Raw genomic sequence first — 19,209 nt, forward strand, 5'->3', positions numbered from 1 at the left:
TTTTTCCTCCTAATCTGGCAATTTGTTGAGCACATATCACAAGCCTTCAAAGATGCCTATTAATGTGGAGCCAAACATCACAGACTGTGTTACAGAGTTTGTACAGGCTGGGGTTGACCACTGCTCATGCAGTATAAGCTGTTCAGGCTTTCTTTGACTTCATGACTGAACCTGATCCAAGATGAAGTCACGTTTAGGGAATTGATTCACTTACATACCCTGCTTCATTAACAGAGATTCTGGTGCCTATCCTAGAAAATCTGGATCCAGACATGTAAAACTCAATGTAATAAAACATTGAATCGTATCTGAGCCCCCTACAAGCCAAAACAAATATAATATGTATATGCCCTTCTGCTTCACACTGTTGGACACCAGATACCAATGCTTACATGAAAAAAAGTTTTCCAGATTGTACCAATCTTCTTAGACCTGGGGGCTTTGGAGGAGTCCGCTTCATTGATGGCTCTTTCTTATAATATACAAGGAGGAGGCTGGTGGGAGAAAATGGCTAAAGAGAAGGAAGGTGGCTTAGTTCACATCTGATTACCAAACCATTAAAATTCCAGTTTTATAGCCACAAGAGAATAGAAGCCAGGGTTTTAAGAAAGAGATGGGGGAAAAAATAAAAATCAATAAACTCCATGTCTTGATTTTTTTTTCCTTCTAATTAATATACTTCTAGCTACACCAGTTTCTAAAAACCTGCTGATGTTTGCACTGGATGCAGCAGCACTCAGTCTGTGTCACCTCTGATCCCAGCCAAAGAGAAATTGATACGGGAATATCAAAAATTGTTAATGCATGTGGAAAATGTGCCCCCATTTTTATCATCTGCAAGTGTCAGTTGCATGATAACAAGAACATTCAAGAAGATAGGTTGTGTCCTTTGTTATATGGGAAAATAAAAGTCACTGTTTAAAGCGCATTTGTACTGTTAAAATTCATACTTGAATTCCCTAATCCTGACTCTGGGTATTGGTCAAGACTACTTGCAAGGTCAGTCAAAGCAGTCTTCACGTCTTTCTCACAAACTGATTTCTCCTTGCATCCAGATGCTCAAATGATACAGCTGATAAAAAAATAGACTACCATACTCCCACTCAAAAATAATTAACTGGAGATTCCAATAGGATGGATAGAAACCAAATGGGACTGAACAACCAGTACCTAGAAAGAATATGTGGTTTGACAAAGTTAGTAGACTGCCACTGGATCAAATATCTGTCATGTTTTATTCTTTCAGGACTTATTTTTTTAAGACTTTTTCTTCACCAGGTAACTAGTTCAGAAGCAATCTTTCCATACCCATATTTTAAATGTGTTTCCCTTTGGTTTCGGAAACCAGGCTGCCATTTTAAAAGCTCTGGTTCATTAGCCAGCCCATTCCAAGAGTGTCTCCCTGCCATGCCATTTTATTGCAGGTGACTCTCTTTGTTCTGCTTCTGCCTCACAAAGGAATTTGATTAGAAATCTGAAGTTACAACACAAAGAAGTTTTTATTATTTTTAATCCTTTTAACTGCTGAAACAGAAAATCAATAGCACATATCCAATAAAAATATTGTGGATAAGTATTTCAGTCTTTGCTTTCAAGAAAATTGTATGGCATGAAAATACTTCCTGTTCTCTGCAGAAAGATTTACTTATTTTCCTTAGGAGTGGTGCTTTTGTTTCTCTGCTGCAGTATTGTTAAAGAAAATCACAATGCAGAGAATCACCAGTGTTTCAACTGCCGTCATGTGGACTTGGACTCCACCTAAGGAGCTGCTTTCCTGAACGGGTGGTTCAGGAGCACACACACCAATGCCAGTTGTATTTGCAAGGCCACCATCAACACAGGACAAAGGCTTCTTGACAAGGAGCTTTGTTCCCTTTCCAGACAGCTTCTCCTCACCTCTTTCCTGCATGGTCTGTGCGGGGAGTGACCAGCTCACCCCAGTCTGGTGTGCAGCCAGTTTTCTTCTCACTATCATTTCCATTTAGGCTCAAGGTCCCTGTATCTCACTTTCTGTCTGTGGACACTGATGCACCAAAATCCAGGATCCTCTTCCATATCTTTCGCTGCTTAGCATGATCTCCTGTAAGTGCTGCAAACACCACAATAGTTGATAGTATTTGTTGACATTTCAGCTTCACACAAACTAGAACTGGCCTTATCTGTTGGCCACAGTGCCTGATGTTTTTCTTCTAGCTGTCTTTTTCTTCCAGCTGCCTACAAGTATGCAAAGGCAGAGATTTCCAAACAACAGGTTTCCTCTTGTGCAGCAGAAGAATGGAGTCAGGAGAATAAAAATAATACTACAGCTACAGAACAATACCTATTTTCTTGTATTACTAATAGAGTAGATTATTGATGGTTCTGATTAATTACATCCAGGCTTATCAAACAATAGTATTGTTTCCCGATGAAGGAAAAAAAAAAGTCAGTTTTTTATTCATGTCATTCTGATAGTGAATTGAAGTGCAGACATGCTCCACCAGCTCAGCTGTGGTGTTTCACACCACCCACACGTCAGTGGCCCCTTTTTCTGTCTGTATTTGTAGTCTGGGCAGTAGGGCTTGTTTGCTTGCCTTTTTCTCCTCTTTTTTCATCTTTCAGCAAGAGAAAAGGGGAAAGAAACAGGGTGGGGAGAATAAGAGTGTATAACAGAAGTTGACCATTACAAATCCAACTGGAACAAAATTTTTCTGTTGCATATCACTTCAAAACAGATGTTTCTTTCATAAGCATGCAATCAGGAGGGAAACACATTAAAAAAGGAAGTGATCGCATCCTCCCAAATGTTAGGGGTTTTGTAGCATTCAAAAAGACACATTTTTCGTTTCGAAAGAATCGAAAATGTTTTAAGCCACTCTAGCTATTAATCCACACATCCAGCCTGAACTGAGGTTGAAGTGATAAGAAGTTTGATATCAAGTCTGTACTGGTTACTTGGCAATAGTTTAATGATTATCTTGGATGGGAATAATGAAAAGCACTATTAAGAATAATCATGTTGCACCACACCCTGAGCTGACTTCCATCCTGTCCTGCGAAGCCGCTCTGTGTGGCAGCCAAGGTCTTATCCAGGCCCTGCAGGCACCAAGACCCTGGCAGGGCCGACCAAGGACCTCAGGAAGAGCAGGAGCCTCTCCTCTTCCAACAAAAGTTTGAGTTTTCCTTTGTACTGTTTCTTTCCTGTGTATGGCAGTGAGATGCAGCCCTCCCACAACCCACCAGGCAATACTCTGTTGCTCAGCAACCCTGTACTTGCTGAAAAGGCTCTTTTGCAGCAGTAAACCTGTGATGAAGAAGAAAACAAGGTGATGTGACACCCAAACCCTGCCATTTAGGTTGCCTAAGCGGCAAGGTCCCTATGAGAACCAGGTCAGCAGCAGCCAGGACTCTGGCGATGTCAGCTGAGTAGTGGCTGCAACACCACACCTTCAGTTCTTCTGTATCTGACCTGTTCTGAAGCATTTAGTGATGATTACCCAAATTTAATTAATTAACTAATTAATTAAAAAGGTTTTCTGCTCAGCAAAACAGTTCCCAGTGTCCCAATTAGAGCCAGAGCATGGAGCTGGCACCACATTTTTCTTGTAGTGAGCTAGCTAGCAGCTCTGATGAAATGGGGAGACTGCAACTGTAAGGCTCTGGCAGCATGAAAACCACCCCTGGGGGCAGCTGGATTTGCTCAGGGGGAGGTGGGCAAGGGACCTGGGTGGCGAGAAGCAGTGAGGGACAGCTGGATTGCATCAGTGGGTCAGGTGAAGACTGGAAGGCAGGTTAAGTAAAAGGTGCATTTCATCCCATGCATAGCTGGGAAAACCAGCCTGTCCTTCCCTTATCTCCTCTGGAGCTGGCAACATGGAGGGCAGGTCCTCCTACCTCAATGAGGAGCTGGGGACTGCAGCTCTACTCCTCCAAAACCTATAGCCATTTGAATCTGCAGAGACTGGGTATTTTTGGGACCTGGAGAGCTCCACTGCCCATACTGTTGTGGCTAAAAGTGGGACTGTAATGCTGTGTAGATTTCCACACCCCTCGTGGCATATGGAGAAAGGAGGGATGAGGGCACAGAGGCTAAATAAGCCCTTTACCTCTGTTAGCAGAAACCAATCCAAAAGCTTTTCTGTGCTTGGTCTGATTGATGTGGCGCTACATGCATTTTGGTCCATATTAGAAATTTTTAGATATTATAATGTCTAGAAAACTACCTAGGCTTCTCTGTTAGGGCCACCATCTCCATGGTCTTGTGTAGTTAGTGGTATTGTGTGGAAATGTCTTGTTGCAAGGTTTGTGAAGGCCATTAGGGACTGTAGTGATAGGACAAGGGGTAATGGGTTAAAACTTAAACAGGGGATGTTTAGATTGGATATAAGGAAGAAGTTCTTTACTGTAAGGGTGGTGAGGCACTGGAATGGGTTGCCCAAGGAAGCTGTGAATGCTCCATCTCTGGCGGTGTTCAAGGTCAGGCTGGGCAGAGCCTTGGACATGGTTTAGTGTGAGGTGTCCCTGCCCATGGCAGTGGGGTTGGAACTAAAGTCCTTTCCAACCCTAACTATTCTATGATTAGGGCCAACCTCTCAGCATCTCCAGCAGATTCCACTGCTATCAGTGCCCTGAAAATGAGATCTGCTTTTCCTGCTTGGCACAAGAAGATCTACAAGGCTACTGCGGACCTTGCCACTCACCACCTGACCGCAATACTTACATATCAAGGTACCAGAAGGAAAGGAAAACAAGTACAGGTTTGATATTAGTTCCTGAACCACCTCATTAAATCAAGGTTGCTTTCAGAAGCGTAGCTCCCCTTGCAACATACAGCAAGCCATGGTTTCCCAGCTACCATTTTAGGCTAGCTCAAAGGTATGTGTACTCATCTTTAAGCTGTTTTCAGTGCTGTGAACATGACTAGGAGGTTCCTACACACATCACCTGTGCTTGAGGACAGCCCAGCCTGAGGAAAAATGCTTGACGGAATGAGGGGGCTCAGACCATGGGGGCAAGTGCAAACACCAGCAGCAAGCTTGAGGTGGGTATGATGGACTAGCTCCCACTCTTTAAATACAAACTTCTTTAAATAACACTTCAGGGTGATGCAGGTGTGATACACCATCAAAAAACACAATTACAAATGCTGTTCCTAGGGGGACTTGAATATTGCTTTGCATGTGCATAAACTACACAGAAGTGCAAGAACAACACAGCCATTAAAGCATCATTAACAGAACAGAAATCCTGCTATCCATCTAGTGGTTTTTCATACCAAAGCATGAGGTTTGCTGTGGGAAAGGCCTGGTCACCAACTGTAGAGGCTGAAGCCCTCCACTTTCCATGGGTCACCATGAAGCAGTGCAAGCTGAGGTGCTGGGAGACAGTAATCTGGGTCTCTGCTCTTAAAATTACAAGAGAAAACTGAAGACTAAAGACAAGCAATTAAATTATTAAGGAAACTGAAGGATATGTATTTTATATATTATGCAATGAAGATAAAGACAGATGGCTAGCATTTAATTTTGGTACTATCCAGGGAATAGCTGGGCAGGGAGCAATGTGAACATGGCCAGTGTTGCAGAGCTACTGGCAGGAAACAGTAGGAAGCGCTGATTTCTGCAGAGGATAAAGGAGAAATGTGCTGGCAACAGAAAATGGTGGGGATAAACTTCTGGATGTGGGAAGTGCTTAAATACTGACATATAGCTCTAGTATGGCTCTTTCCACCAGCCTACTTCAAAGAACTTTACACTGGAGTATGAGGCCAAATGTGAACATGGCGTAATGCAGAGCTATGCACTGAATGCACTTGCTGGCATACCGGCACTGCCCAGCCCCGCTTGTTTGCAGCACTGGCAGGGCTCATTACATCCCTTTTCTTTCTCAGCAGGCTTGTTATCCTCTTCTCTCTGTGCTGCACCCTGTAGACAATCCCTAAATGTCACTATCTCCATTTTGTGCATAGAGACGCACCAGGAGATGAAGCAACCTCCCATAAGGGGATGGAGTCAAGGAGAGACCCCAGATCTCCCAAGTGTCACAACTAATGAGCATCTGTGCTAGAAAGAGCTGCTTTGTGCTGTTAGGATCACCTTCCTTCAGCAGCCCCTTCAGAAAGCAAGGAGTGACTGCAAAGCCCAGGGTGTACCCCTGCAGCTCTCACATCCCTTAGTCCCATCAGGCTGCGTTTAAATGCTGGAAGGGATAATAAAGAATGGCTATAGTTAGTGCATCTTTTTTCCTTTAAAAAGAAAGTGGCTTGCCCATATGGTGTAAGTAGTCCAGCTGGGGGGGATGAGAAGTCTCCAAGACCTCAGCTTCCTCCTCACTACTCCCATGGTGAGACACAGCCCAGGAGATCCTCCTGCATCAATCAAAACATGACAGCTGGGGACAGGAAAGGAGCAAAGCCTGGTGCATCACAGTAGCATGCTATGTGCTGCACTGCCTGGGGTAGCAAAGTACAGCAAGGGACAGCTTCAAGGCCTGCTTTTCTGGCCTTGAGCAGCAGCCTGCCAGGGCCTGTGCATGCACCACAGCCGCTCCAGCCTGGGAGAGGCGAGGTCCTCTCCTCAGCACCCAGGCCAGAACAGGTAGCCAGCAGTTTCCATAACTTTCAAGTGTTTGGCCTAGTGATAACAGCTTTTGGGTGTGATTGCAGTAGTTTCTAAGTGCATTTGTAACCTCTGGCAAGCTCCCCATTAGCCCCTGTCCCCACCTCTAGCTTCTTTCCAGTGCCAGAACCATCAGGAAAAGGTATTCAAAAGCATGCAAGCCTTGCTGAAAAGCCCCATTTTTCAAGAGTGGCTTAGAGGCCAAGCAGTTATGTCAGCTGGATGTTTTGTAAAGCTTCAGGCTATCCTGCTTTCCATGGCATAACACAGTGTGGTGCAATCTCTTCTAAATGCTATTTTCAAGAAACAAAATGGCAACAATTGCACCTGACAGTCTTTTCAGCACTTTTGTGAGAAGGAGAAACTGAGCCAACAAAGCATCCGAGAAGTCAAGAGATGTCCCATCACAAATCTCCAGGAATAAAGCAACAGTAAGAGTCTGGCTTCTGGTAAAATGTGTGTTTCTGTCATACTATTATTCCTTCCAAATCAGTTTCTACTAAGTGTCCTGCATATGCCCTTTGCTCCAGTGACAGGATATCCTTCATTTGTCTGCACAAAGTGCAGATGAGCACTTCTTCGTGTTGTTTTCCAAGTCGGCTGATGGGAGGGTCAGCAGGGGCCGAAGCAGCTGCACCAAGTAAAGGAAAGGTAACCATAGCAACCCAAGTTATCTGCATCCTCCATGTACTTCCTTCTCCCCACCCTACATCATATCTTTCCCACCCAAACCTCAAGCCAATAGAGCCAGTGACCAGCTGGCAGGATGGGAACTGGAGTGGGGTCTCTCCTACCCAACGTGTCTTGCTGTGTTTTGGGGCTCACTGCTGAAGGTTGAGGTCATCAGAAAGAGATTAAAAGCATAGAGAGGGGTAACTTGCAAAAGGCAGAGCTCTCCGCTACTGTAGATGGGGCGCTGGATATGTTACATTTGCTCCAGAGTTGCAGATTCGTTGATGATGCTCCTGGTTTTGGCTCTGAGCTGTAACCCTTCCACAGCAGCAATAGCTTCTCCGTCTGCACCCCACGTCAAACCCAGCTACAGCTTTGGCCGGACTTTCCTGGGACTTGATAAATGCAACGCCTGCATTGGAACATCCATTTGCAAGAAATTCTTTAAAGAAGAAATAAGGTCAGAAACTCAGCACAGTAATTTTTAAAACATTCTGTATAATAACTTGAAAGTTGCCTGTTAGTATTTCCAAGTACTTTAATGAAGTACAATGCAAGCAGTAACTTAGCACCCGCTTACTATTACAGCACCTGGTATTTTAATTAATGTCTATAAACTGCTGCTTTGTCTCTTTTCTTTTAAAGCCATACTAACATGATCAGCCCTGAATTATAATCTGAAAGCAGGAGTAAAAGGCACAACTTTCTGCATAGAGAGTGGCATTGAAACAGTTCAAGGCAGTGATGAAGGAAGGGAAGAAACAAATAATCTTGTTTAAATGTACTGGAAATATTTCATTATGAATAACTGAGTGAAGGCAAAGGGGATTTAGCTTTGTACACTCCCAATGGACTATGTTAACTACAAACATATAAACATGCTATGTAATTTTGTACCAGGTGCAACAACACAAATGTGCAGAATTTCATGTGTGTATTAATTAAGATCAAAAGTGTTCTAAACCTGCCTGAGGCATGAGCATATTTGCGTATCAGGTTACCTACATGCTCAAAAATAGATGGGGCTAAATTATTAGTACTCTTCTGGGAGGTTTCCATAAGAACTTCAAGGTAGAGGCAGAAACTGTATCTGCCTCAAAGCTGATGAGACATATGCTGCCAAGCAGTCATGAGACCAATCCAATCAGTTTTAGGCTCAAAAGCAGAGCACATCTGACGACAGCAGGGAAAATGTTGCCAGTGTATTTGAGGAGAAAGTTAAAGGCAGTGCTTGGCAGAGGAAGGTTTTATTGGGTCTGATATGATTTATAGAGTCATATGCATTTTCTTTTATAGATATAAAAGCCTGAGGGAGAAGAAATGATTGTAGTAAAATTGTATTTTTAATGCTATAATGTAAGTAGTATAATATTGGACAAATCACCATTTTTATCTTAAACTCTCCTCTAAAATGTAGCATACTAAAACCATAATGTTTTGTCTGGAATGGACTTGTAATACTGAACATCCATCCTTTCCTTACTGATGTTGCAAAAAGGCAGCATGTGATTTTGCTATGCCAGAACACCCCTTGTCATGGTACACCAGGGGTCCCAGCCCTTGGCACTTGGCCCTCTTGGGTTTCTGACTCCCCCAGCTTATGCTGAAGATGACACCAGGGCATGCAGAGGCACTAAGAAGGGTCAAGCCAGCAGTGCTGGGTTTCTCTCAGCCCAGCCTGGGCTCCTGTCCTGAAAAGCTGGATGGATTTACAATCAGCATGTTCAGCTGGCTGACATGGGCTGGTGTGGGACTGCAGGTGATGGGGGTGCATTTGAGATATTGGCTGTCCCATATTTATGCTCCGCAGCAGGGTGACATGGGAGCTGGCTCCTGCTCCATTTCCCAACCTTTGCCACTCACCTGTTCAGGGCTGTTAGGGACCTGCCTCCAGGTACAAAGCAGCTTCTGTGCATGCAGCCTGTTGCAGGTGCACCATTTCAGTTACTTCTGCTTAGCCTCTGGGGAGGTTGGGGTCATGCAGCTTCCCTCAGCCCTGCTGAAAATAGCAGTAGCCTTCTGCAGCAAGCAACTGCCTCTGGTGGGCTGGTGGCCAGCTGCATGCTGCACTGGGGCCTGGCTACGTAAGGAAAAGCAGGAGGCCACCATGCTGGCTTTCCTCTGGTGGACAGCAGGAAAGGGTTTCTGTGTGCAGAGGGTCAAAGGGAGTCCAGGAGTGCAGAGCCACATACATGTGAAAGCGTGACACTTCTGCCTCAGGAAAGGCAGAGCGGCATTGTAAAATAGAGGGCATTTTTTGTCTCCTGCCATCCCACAGTCAGCTTCCCATAACTTGTGTGCAACACACAAGTGATAACATACAGTTCTGCTCTGAGCACTTTGAAAAGGGTAACTTAAAAACTTATCTTTAGCAGTCAGTCAGCTTCAGACTTTTCTTTGGAGGGGCTAAACTTGTTTTCCCACTTGATTTCTTGAACAGCTAGGATTTTTTGGCAAGTGGAAGGTTAAATGGGGGAAATCTTAGTGGCACTTACGCTCTTTGATCCACCTGCATGTACCTTTTCACACGTTCACTAAGGTGGATGGCATTTGGCCTTCTCTGTGTTAATCCTCATTAGAACATGCTTCACCAATTCTCCATCATTTCCGGGAGCTGTGACATGCATTCTCATTCAACTACAGAGTAAGATGTGGGGTTTGTTCCCAGAACGGCTAGTGACTCATCTTGTGCTCTAATGTTCTTTACTTCCCTCATCTTTGCCCAACTTGATCCATCTGTAAATGAGAATACCAAAGCTTGCCCACCAACTGTCCAGAGAGCAGAGCGCAGAAAAGGTTTTTGTAAAATATTAGATTTTCAAAACACTGTGAAACTGAGTTGACCAAAACTATGTGCAGAGTTGTGCCAACACTGGTGATGAGCTTTGGCCAAAAGTAATGGGGAGGAAGTCTGAAAAAGCTGGAAGGCTTCAACTTGATGGGGGTTTATATGGCATTTCTTTATTTTCATTTTAAAACTTAACTTACATATTTTTTAAAGATATTTGACTCCCAATGCAAACAAAATTTATTTGCTGAAAGAAAATACTTTGTATCATCGACTAAAAATGAAAAAAAAATTGATTTTCTTCAATGTTTAGTTCTGAGTTGATCTAAAATCTGTAGTCTGCCATGCAGTTACTCACACATATCTTACTGAAAGTCTTAAAGCACATTTGAGCCCTTAGCTAAAAGGCTTCATACAAAAGTGAATTATTGCTACAGCACAACTTGATGATGAATTTTCAAAGTATCTAGCAAGTGTGTCAGACCAGTGCTGCACTGCCCAGAAATGATGCCAAATACAGAATTGTTGCAGCCCATGCTGGGTTCCCAGGCCTGTGTGGCTCTCCCCCGGGGGGTTCTGTGGAAGAAATCATTCCATCCAAGCTTAAATTAACGCTCAGTCCTGGATTTCACACATCCATGTGCTGCTCGCATGCAGGAGGCGGTGCTTGCTTGGTATTTGTCTGACTTGAGCTCCCCCAAACACACACGCTTGAGCCAAATCACAAGCACATTTGTGCTTAACAAGAGAAAGGAAAAAGAAAAAAGAAGAAAAAACAAAAGAAGAAAAAAAGTAAAAAGGAAAAAGAAAAAAAGAGGAAAAGAGAAAAGGAGAAACCCAGCCCATAGCTATTTCTTACTGTACGTGCCTGGCACACTGTGCTTGCAGATTCGGCATTGAGAGGGGTTGGGATGCACAACAAATCATAGTGAGGCATAGCAATTACTCTCTGCTCTTGGTTCCAGCTCAAAACCAGACCAAAAACCAAAACAAGCAAACACAAAAAACCACAAACAAACAAATAAAAAACCCAAACAAAATAAGCAAGGTTTATTTTTATGTCAGACACCCTAATAATAACAAAGTTTAAATTTCATATTGGGCAAAATGCCCAAATGATCGAAATGCCTGAATCTCTCCTCAACCTGTTCATGCAAGGGGCCACTTCTGGTCAGCCTGTATCTCTGCAGCAAATTTTCTGAGGGCGGCACATGGCTAGAGCCAAACGCTGAAGCAGCATTTTGGGGAGAGCATCTTTCCCCTGTCCTGTGCACCCAGGTTTGCCCCAGAGCTGAGCTGCACAGGGTCTTTGATGGGGAAAAGGAGAGATGTGCTGCCTTCAGGAGGGGTCATGGGGAGCAGGCTGGTCAGTCTCTGATCATTGAGCATCACTGAGTCAGTTATTTGCTTGAAATCAGAGGAAATTAATCCCCCCCAAAAAAATCTTCTGTGCCAATTTCCCAACTGGAAGTTGAAAGGAAAAATCATCTTCAGCTGTTAGATTTGTTAATGTCTTCATCTAACTCCAGCTAGTTGATCCTGCAGGGAGCTTCTTGCCTCTTCTCTTTCACTCCTGAACCAGTGGCTTTAATTTATGGTGAGATTAAACTGGGACGTGGTTTCTTACGTACTTGGGCAAAGAGGTAAGGGTAGGAGGTTTTAGAAGCAGTGAATGCATGATGTTGGCCAAGCCAAAGGTCAGAGTTTAGTTGCTTTCCAAGAGCAGGTTACAGACATACTCACAAAATAGACACCACGCTCCTCAGCTCCTGCATGTGTGACGTCTGTGTGGGTAGGGCTGAGGGGGCTGCTGAAACAAAAAAAAATTACCTAATTACCCAGCCCATATGCTCCCCTCCTGTGCCTGTGTAGGGGAAGCAAATCAGTGCAAGATCTCCATGGCTACCCCTTGTTCCACCCCATCACACCCCAAACTCTGCTGCTGCCTGGGCAGGTCGCACATCCTGGCCATGAAAATACAGCCAGCACTGTTGGGGGCCTCTGTTGACCCCAGTACCAAGCAAATCTGCCACCTCAAGACAAAGGGTTATTTTAATATTCCAAAATACATTTATTGTCATGAGGTTTTGTTCTGCAGGGTCCCTTAAAGTGCTGAGTACTCCTTTTCTGGGCCCCTTTCTCCAGGATTAATTAAATTTAAAAATGACAGGGATTCTCCATGAATCAAAACCCTGCAGCCCTATTCTTTCCCTCCTTTCCTCTCTCTCACACTCTGCCTGTGTGGTCCAAAAGACCCCATCTGAGTGTTTCACCTCCTGCCCCATGGCACTGTTCATGACAAGGGACAGTTTAGGCAGAAAGTAAATGAAGGTAGATATCTCCTCAAAAATGCATTTCCTTGGCTGATGGCTTCAGTCTGCTTGCCTCATCCCAGTGCCTGGGGCTGCCAGCCTGGGGCTACTTGGTCTTTGTAGAGCAATGGCAGAAAACCCAGGGGTCTGGAGTGCAGTGGAACAACTGCGGGTGGTGCTGGCACTGTGCAGCTGTCCGTGTGGCTTCTAAACCTGCTCTCCGTGGGGCTCTCGTTTTGGTTTGGCAGGTTTGACACCTGGCTTTCTTCTCATTTAAAGCTGCCCCCCAGCTACCTGCTCAGCTACTCGGGCAACTACACTGACGATGCCAAGAGCTGGCGGATGGTTGACATCACCCGGCTGACCTCCAAGTACCAGCATGACCGGGCCGACAAGCGCATCTGCACGTCCCTGCTGAAGACAAAGACCTGCAGCCTGGAGCGTGCCCTGCGCCGCACGCAACGCTTCCAGAAGTGGCTGCGGGCAAAGCGCCTCACCCCCGACCTGGTCCAGGTCTGTGCCCCATGGACCCTGGGCCCCATACCAACAAGGGGAAGAGAAGGAGCCCCAGGGGATCCCATGTGGTTTGGGGAGGGAAAAAGGGTCTGAAGGAGACAAGTCTGCCACCTGCTTGGTAAAGGACGAGGGGTGGGCTCAGCCCTTGCAAGGGGGGCCTGTGGGAAGCTGTAGCACCAACTGACTTCAGGCACCGGGATAACATGGGGCTATGCACACAAACAACGGATAAGACAAGGAGGAATGGCTATAAACTGAAAGTGAGTAGATTGAGTTTAGATATGCAGAAGAAATTCTTTACTGTGAGGGTGGTGAGGCACTGGAACAGGTTGCCCAGAGAAGTTGTGGCTGCTCCATCCCTGGAAGTGGTCAAGGCCAGGCTGGACACGGCTTTGAGCAACCTGGTTTAGTGGAAGGTGTCTGCCCGTGGCAGGGGGGATTGGAATTAAGTGATCTTCCAGACCAAACCACTCTGTGATCCTATACATCCAGTGCTAAAAATCATTAATAGTTTTGAAAACCGAGGACACTTCATCACTGTGCTGTGACTACAGCAATTAAATGGGGATTTGGAAAATTTGGATTTAGTCCTAGCTCTGCCCCAGACATATGGTGTGGTCTTAAAGAAGTTGGGCAACCTGCCTGAGATTCATTTTGCAGCCTGAACTTGACTTTGCTCAGGGCTGGGGACTGGGGTAGCTTAGGCTGGCAGGGAGAGCAGCACAGGCAGTCAGAGCTGAAGCTTTGATTCTTCAGTTGTCTGCCACCTATAGCAAATGATCTCAGGCACAAAGCAGCGTGCTGCCCTTTCAGTTGCAGTCCTGGGGTGTCACAGGCGAAGCCAGGACAGGCGCACTGCAGGAGAGGTCACTGCCACCAGGCATATGGGCAGCAATGGCATGGGAAGATGGATATGCAGGAAGGGCTGGAGGAGGAGAGCCTGCAGGCTCCAGAGGAGAGTGCTGCCTGCACTGAGGTATACTACTGGCAGCTGGGGACAACAATGGGGGAAGAGAGTGTGTTTAGCAGCTTCTGGCTTGCATCAGAGAGCAGAAGTCCCCTCCCCAAATGCGTAAAAATACTCCTACCACAGCCAAACAACAGCACACCATTGCAATAATCACTGTCAAGGGGCAAGGGCCAGGGTGGAGGCTGGATATACTCTAAACAAGACCCTGAGAGGCAAAGAATTGTCCCTTTCAAGAGAAATGGCTGTGAAAAAGAAACTTTTTTTTTCCCTCTAGAAAGGGAACTGCTTTCTCCCGCTTTGCTGAATGCTAAAGTTATGCTTCTGATTTTCTGCTTCTGTAACCCCATGGAACAGCATGCCTGAGAAGGGAGCAGCAGCAGCACAGTGTAGCAGCAACAGCAGGAGCAGCACTGGGGCTAGTGCTTGAGCTGCACCAAGGACTCACCTGAACCAGAGTCCTGCACTACAGGTCACCCTGAGGCCAGTGCCCTCCTGGAGGTGACAGAAAGAGGAATACATTTTTGAGCAAAGCTGCACCGTATTTTGTCTAGTAACTTCGGGAGAGGCACCAGGGAGAGGGGACAGTTTTGTGCACTTCAATTCAGAGCATCACCCACCTAAGTTTGTGGGCCATGGTCAGGGACAACTCCTCCCCAGCATGTAGACAGTGGATTCCCAAGCACCTGCTAGCCACCACTGCCCAAGGCAGCACTGCAGGGATCTGAGGGAGGGCAAGCTGGGGGGGCCAGGTCCTCCAGCCTTGCTTTGCACAGGTTTGTGCAAAAATGTGCTGCCCCCACAGCAGTGCGATGTGAGAGAGAAGGAGTCAAGAGCTTAAAACTTCCACTTGCTGAGCTGGGTGAAAAAGTACATGGAGATATGTGGCTTTGTGCTATGTCAGATCTGCTGCAAAGTTAAATCATTAGCTGAGCCCAAATCTTTCTCCTTAAAAGGCTCTCGATATGCTATACAGCTTTCCTTACCCCATCCTCTCCCAACTCCTGGCTGAGCTGGCTAGGTTACAATGCACATATATCATAAAATAGAATTACAGAATAATTAGGATTGGAAAGGACCTTAAGATCATCTAGTTCCAAGCCCCTGCCATGGGCAAAGGACAGCACACACTGAACCATGTCACCCAAGACTCTATCCAACCTGGCCTTGAACACTGCTAAGGATTAAGCATTAACAAGGATTGGGCAAACCTGTTCCAGTGCCTTACCCACCCTCAGAGTAAAGAACTTCTTCCTTATATCTAAACTTCTCATTTAATTTTGAACCTGTTACCCCTTGTCCTATCACTACAGTCCCTAATGAAGAATTGTTCCCCAGCATCCTTACAGCCTCCCCCCTTCAGATACTGGAAGGCTGCTATGAAGTCTCCATGCAGCCTTCTCTTCTCCAGGCTGAACAGCACCAACATTCTCAGCCTGTCTTCACACAGGAGGTGCTCGAGCCCCTGTCATCCTCATGGCCCTCCTCTGAACTTGCCCCGGCAGCTCCATGTCCTTCTTACGTTGATGACACTAAAACTGTTCTCTAAGTGAGGTTTCATGACAGCAGAGTAAAGGGCAGGATCACCCCCTTTGACCTGCTGGTCACACTTCTGTTGATGCAGCCCAGGACATGGTTGGCTTTCTGGGCTGTGAGAGCACATTGAAGCCAGCTCATGTCAAGTTTTTTACCAACAACACCCCCAAGTCCTTGTCCTCAGGGCTGCTATAAATGTCTTCTCTGACCAACCTGCAGCTGTGCCTGCGATTGCCAAGACCTGGGTGTAGGACCTTACACTTAGCTTGGTTAAACTTCATGAGGCTGGCATCGGCTCACCTCTCAAGCATATCAAGGTCCCCCTGGAAGGCATCCCTTCCCTCCAGCCTATCAACATAACCACATAACTTACTGTTGTCAGCAAACATGCTGAGGGTGCACTCAATCCCACTGTCCATATCGTTGACAAAGACATTGAACAAGACTGGTCCCAACATCGACCTGTGAGAGACACCACTTGGTCTTCAACTGGACCCTGAGCTTTGACAGCAACTCTGTGTGTGGCTATCCAGCCAATTCTTTATTCACTGAGTGGTCCATCCATCAAATTAATGTCTCTCCAATTTAGAAACAAGGATGTTGTGCAGGACAGTGTCAAACACTTTGCATGAGTCCAGGTAGATGGCATCAACTGCTTTGCCCCATCCATCAGTTCTGTAGCTCCATCAGAGAAGGCAACCAAATTGGTCAGACAGGGTTTCCCCTCAGTAAAGCCATGCTGGCTGTCACCAACCACCTCATTGTTTTTTATGTGCCTTTGTATGCTTTCCAAGAGAATCCGTTCCAAGATTTTGCCAAGCACAGAGGTGAGACTGAATGGTCTGTAGCTCCCTTGGTCATCCATTTTCCACTTCTCGAAAGTTGGGGTTATATTTCCCTTCTTCCAGTTTTCAGGAACTTCACCTGACTCCTATGATTTTTCAAATAGGATGGCCAGTGGCTTAGCAACTTCTTTCACCAGCTCCTTCAGGACCCACAGATGGATTTCATCAGGTCCCACAGACTTGTGTACATTCAGGTTCTTAAGATGATCTCAAACCTGATCTTCTCCTACAGTGGGCCCAAGGTCTTAATTCTCACAGTCCCTGCAGCTCCCTTCCAAGACTCAGATGGTGTGGTCAGAGCGTTTGCCAGGGAAGACTGAGGCAAAGAAGTCATTGAGAACCTCAGCCTTCTCCAAATCCAGGGTAGCCAGTTCTCCCGTTAGCCTCCAGAAAGAGCCCACATTATCCCCAGTCTGTCTTTTATTCACTACATACCTAGAGAAGCCCTTCTGTTATCTTTCACATCACTTGACAGATTTAATTCTAACTGGTCCTTAGCTTTCCTGACCTGGTCCCTGGCTTCCTGGACAACATCGCTCTAATTCTTCTCAGGCCACCTATTGTCAGTTCTACCTTCTGTAAGCTCCTTCTTCCCCTCTAAGTTCCCTCAGCAGCTCCTTAACCATCCATGGAAGTCTCCTGGCCTCCTGCCACATTTTCTTCTAGTTGGGATGCAATACTCTTGAGCTTGGAACAGCTTGAACATAATCCAGCAATCTTGGGCCCCCTTCCCTCTAGGGCTATATCCCATGGGACATTACTAAGCAGGCTCCTGAAGAGCCCAAAGTCTGCTCTCTTGAAGTCCAGGGCAGTGAGCTTCCTGTGTGCCCTTCTCACTGTCCTGAGGATCTCAAACTTGACCATCTCATGGTCGCTACAGCCAAGGCTCCCATGGAGCATCACATTCCCAACCAGCCCCGCCCTGTTGATGAGCACGAGGTCAAGCATGGCAGCTCTCCTTGTTGGCCCCTCTACCACTTGCAAAAGGAAGTTGTCTTCCACACAGTCAGGGAACCTCCTGGATTGCTTGTGCTGGTCCATACCATCTCTCCAACTAGCATCAGGATGGTTGAAGTCCCCCATGAGGGCAAGGGCCTGTGAGCGTGAGGGTGCTCCTGTCTGTAGAGCACTTCAATCAGAGAGTCCTTATCAAGTGGTCTGGAACAGATCCCCACAGTAATGTTTCCCATAGCTGTTCTCCCTTTGACCTTGGCCCACAAGCTCTCTCTTTACTCATCACCTGTGCATTTCAAAGTACAGTCACCTACGACTATGACCTGCCATGTTTTCCTGGAGGCGGCAATAGTGATCCTCTTTACTGGTGCACCAGCAGGGTGTTCATGTGGGTGAGGTGTCTGTTACCTCATCAGCCCCCTACAGAACTGGGAAGTGGTTCTGGGTGGGGACATCAGATTTTGGAGGAAGCCCCTTGCTTTTAATTGTCATCTTCCTCCTTTTTTTGTTGGTTTGGTTTTTGTTTGGGGTTGGGTTTGGGCTTTTTTTTGTTTGGTTTGGTTTTGTTACGAGCTCCCAGCTCCCTGGGTTACTGCTCTCCTCCTTTCCTGTAAGCGCTATGGTGGACGCCTGTGGCCCCTGCACAGTTCGGGCCTGGAGCAAGCAGCCCAGCTCCCTCTCAGCTCCCCTGACACCTTTCAGCTACTGACAGTGCCCCGCAGCTCAGCCCCTGCTGCAGGAAGGCCTCCACCAGGGCACCGAGTGCAGCCCTGCCCATGGCGCACCCTCCCCTCACGACTCCAGTGCAGGCACTTTCTACCCCCCGAGCTCCCCGCTGCAGCCTCCCCTCCCATCCGCTCTGTCTGGTGCCGGCGCTGCCACCGCCGGGGCAGCCACAGCAGAGCTCCCTGAGCAGAGCTCCCAGAGCAGGCCCTGCCCTCACCCGAGCGCTCGCTCCCCGGGCCGGGTTCTCCCCGCTCAGGGCGGGGCCAGGAGGGACGGCCCCGCCCCCTGTGAGTCCCTGCTCTCCTCAGCGGAGCTGCGGCTCCCGGGCAAGGCCTGGCGGGGCTCGAGGCTCCCTCGGTGGCTCTCGCGGCTCGGAACTAAGGCCCGCAGTTCTCCCTCTCTCCGGGGTTGAAGGCTTCTCTCTGAATATACCTCGGCAAATCATACATGCATGCCTACGTGCGTACTCATGCACACACATGCATACACATACGTACACACAACACTACGCAGAGACTTTGACTGGGGCCCTCTGTCCTTGCACCTATCAGTTTCTCCAAGGTGCTTGAATTTCCCCATGTGCAATGGGAAGCTGAGCTGACTCCAGCTCCAGCGCACTGCTCAAGTGAGCTGCGGGGCCAGCCTCGGGGGATCTGCTGAGGGACAAACTCCCTTGGACGTTTCAGCAACCCCTGAGGTATTTTTAGTTGGAAAGGATGCAGAAAGGTACAGGGGAGCCCAGACCTGTGCACACCAGCTTCAGGATTACTCCACTCATCTTTCATGGTTCTTTTGTTCTGTAAATCAAGCAGAGAAAAAAAGAAAAATACCCTAAATAGGATATAAATTCATTCACCATATAGGCTTGAATACAGAGAAGAGCGTAGTGATCTATAGCCCCTGCTGCCTAGCCCCTCACCTCCAAATTTTGGCAGTAATCACTGTCGGCAGTTGGGCATGTGCTCTATGAAATGGCTGCTGGTCTGAGAGGCAAGAGCAGCAACAAGATTACAGTCATGCAGTGTGTGTGGGGCACCACAGGTTATGGGATGACCCACCAAGACATCCAGCCCCACTGAGCCAGGGATCCTCTTCCTCTCTGCTCATCCCACTTGCCCTCCTCAGAGCTGAAAGCCACAGAAGCACCCCAGCCAAGCACTGCATCCCCTCTGCAATGTTTGCTGGGCAGATACACCTTGGTAGCCCAGCAGGAGCTGTTATGGTGAGGGTTTTTGTGGGTATCATGCATCGCTCCACTTACTTGCAGCACTGTTCTGGCTTTCTAATTACACACAAA

At 46.9% G+C, this 19,209-nt stretch overlaps 1 protein-coding gene across 1 annotated transcript; it reads left to right on the top strand.

The window, feature by feature from the left end:
- The first annotated feature begins 7,384 nt into the window (after positions 1-7,384).
- On the top strand, positions 7,385-12,977 carry LOC117438525 (divergent protein kinase domain 2B-like). Its single transcript, XM_034074008.1, has 2 exons — positions 7,385-7,728; positions 12,617-12,977. The coding sequence occupies exons 1-2, from the start codon at positions 7,505-7,507 to the stop codon at positions 12,975-12,977; spliced, it is 585 nt and encodes a 194-aa protein (XP_033929899.1). The 5' UTR covers positions 7,385-7,504.
- Positions 12,978-19,209: the final 6,232 nt, after the last annotated feature.

The sequence above is a fragment of the Melopsittacus undulatus genome, unplaced genomic scaffold (assembly GCF_012275295.1).
Source record: "Melopsittacus undulatus isolate bMelUnd1 unplaced genomic scaffold, bMelUnd1.mat.Z mat_scaffold_433_arrow_ctg1, whole genome shotgun sequence".
NCBI lineage: Eukaryota > Metazoa > Chordata > Aves > Psittaciformes > Psittaculidae > Melopsittacus > Melopsittacus undulatus.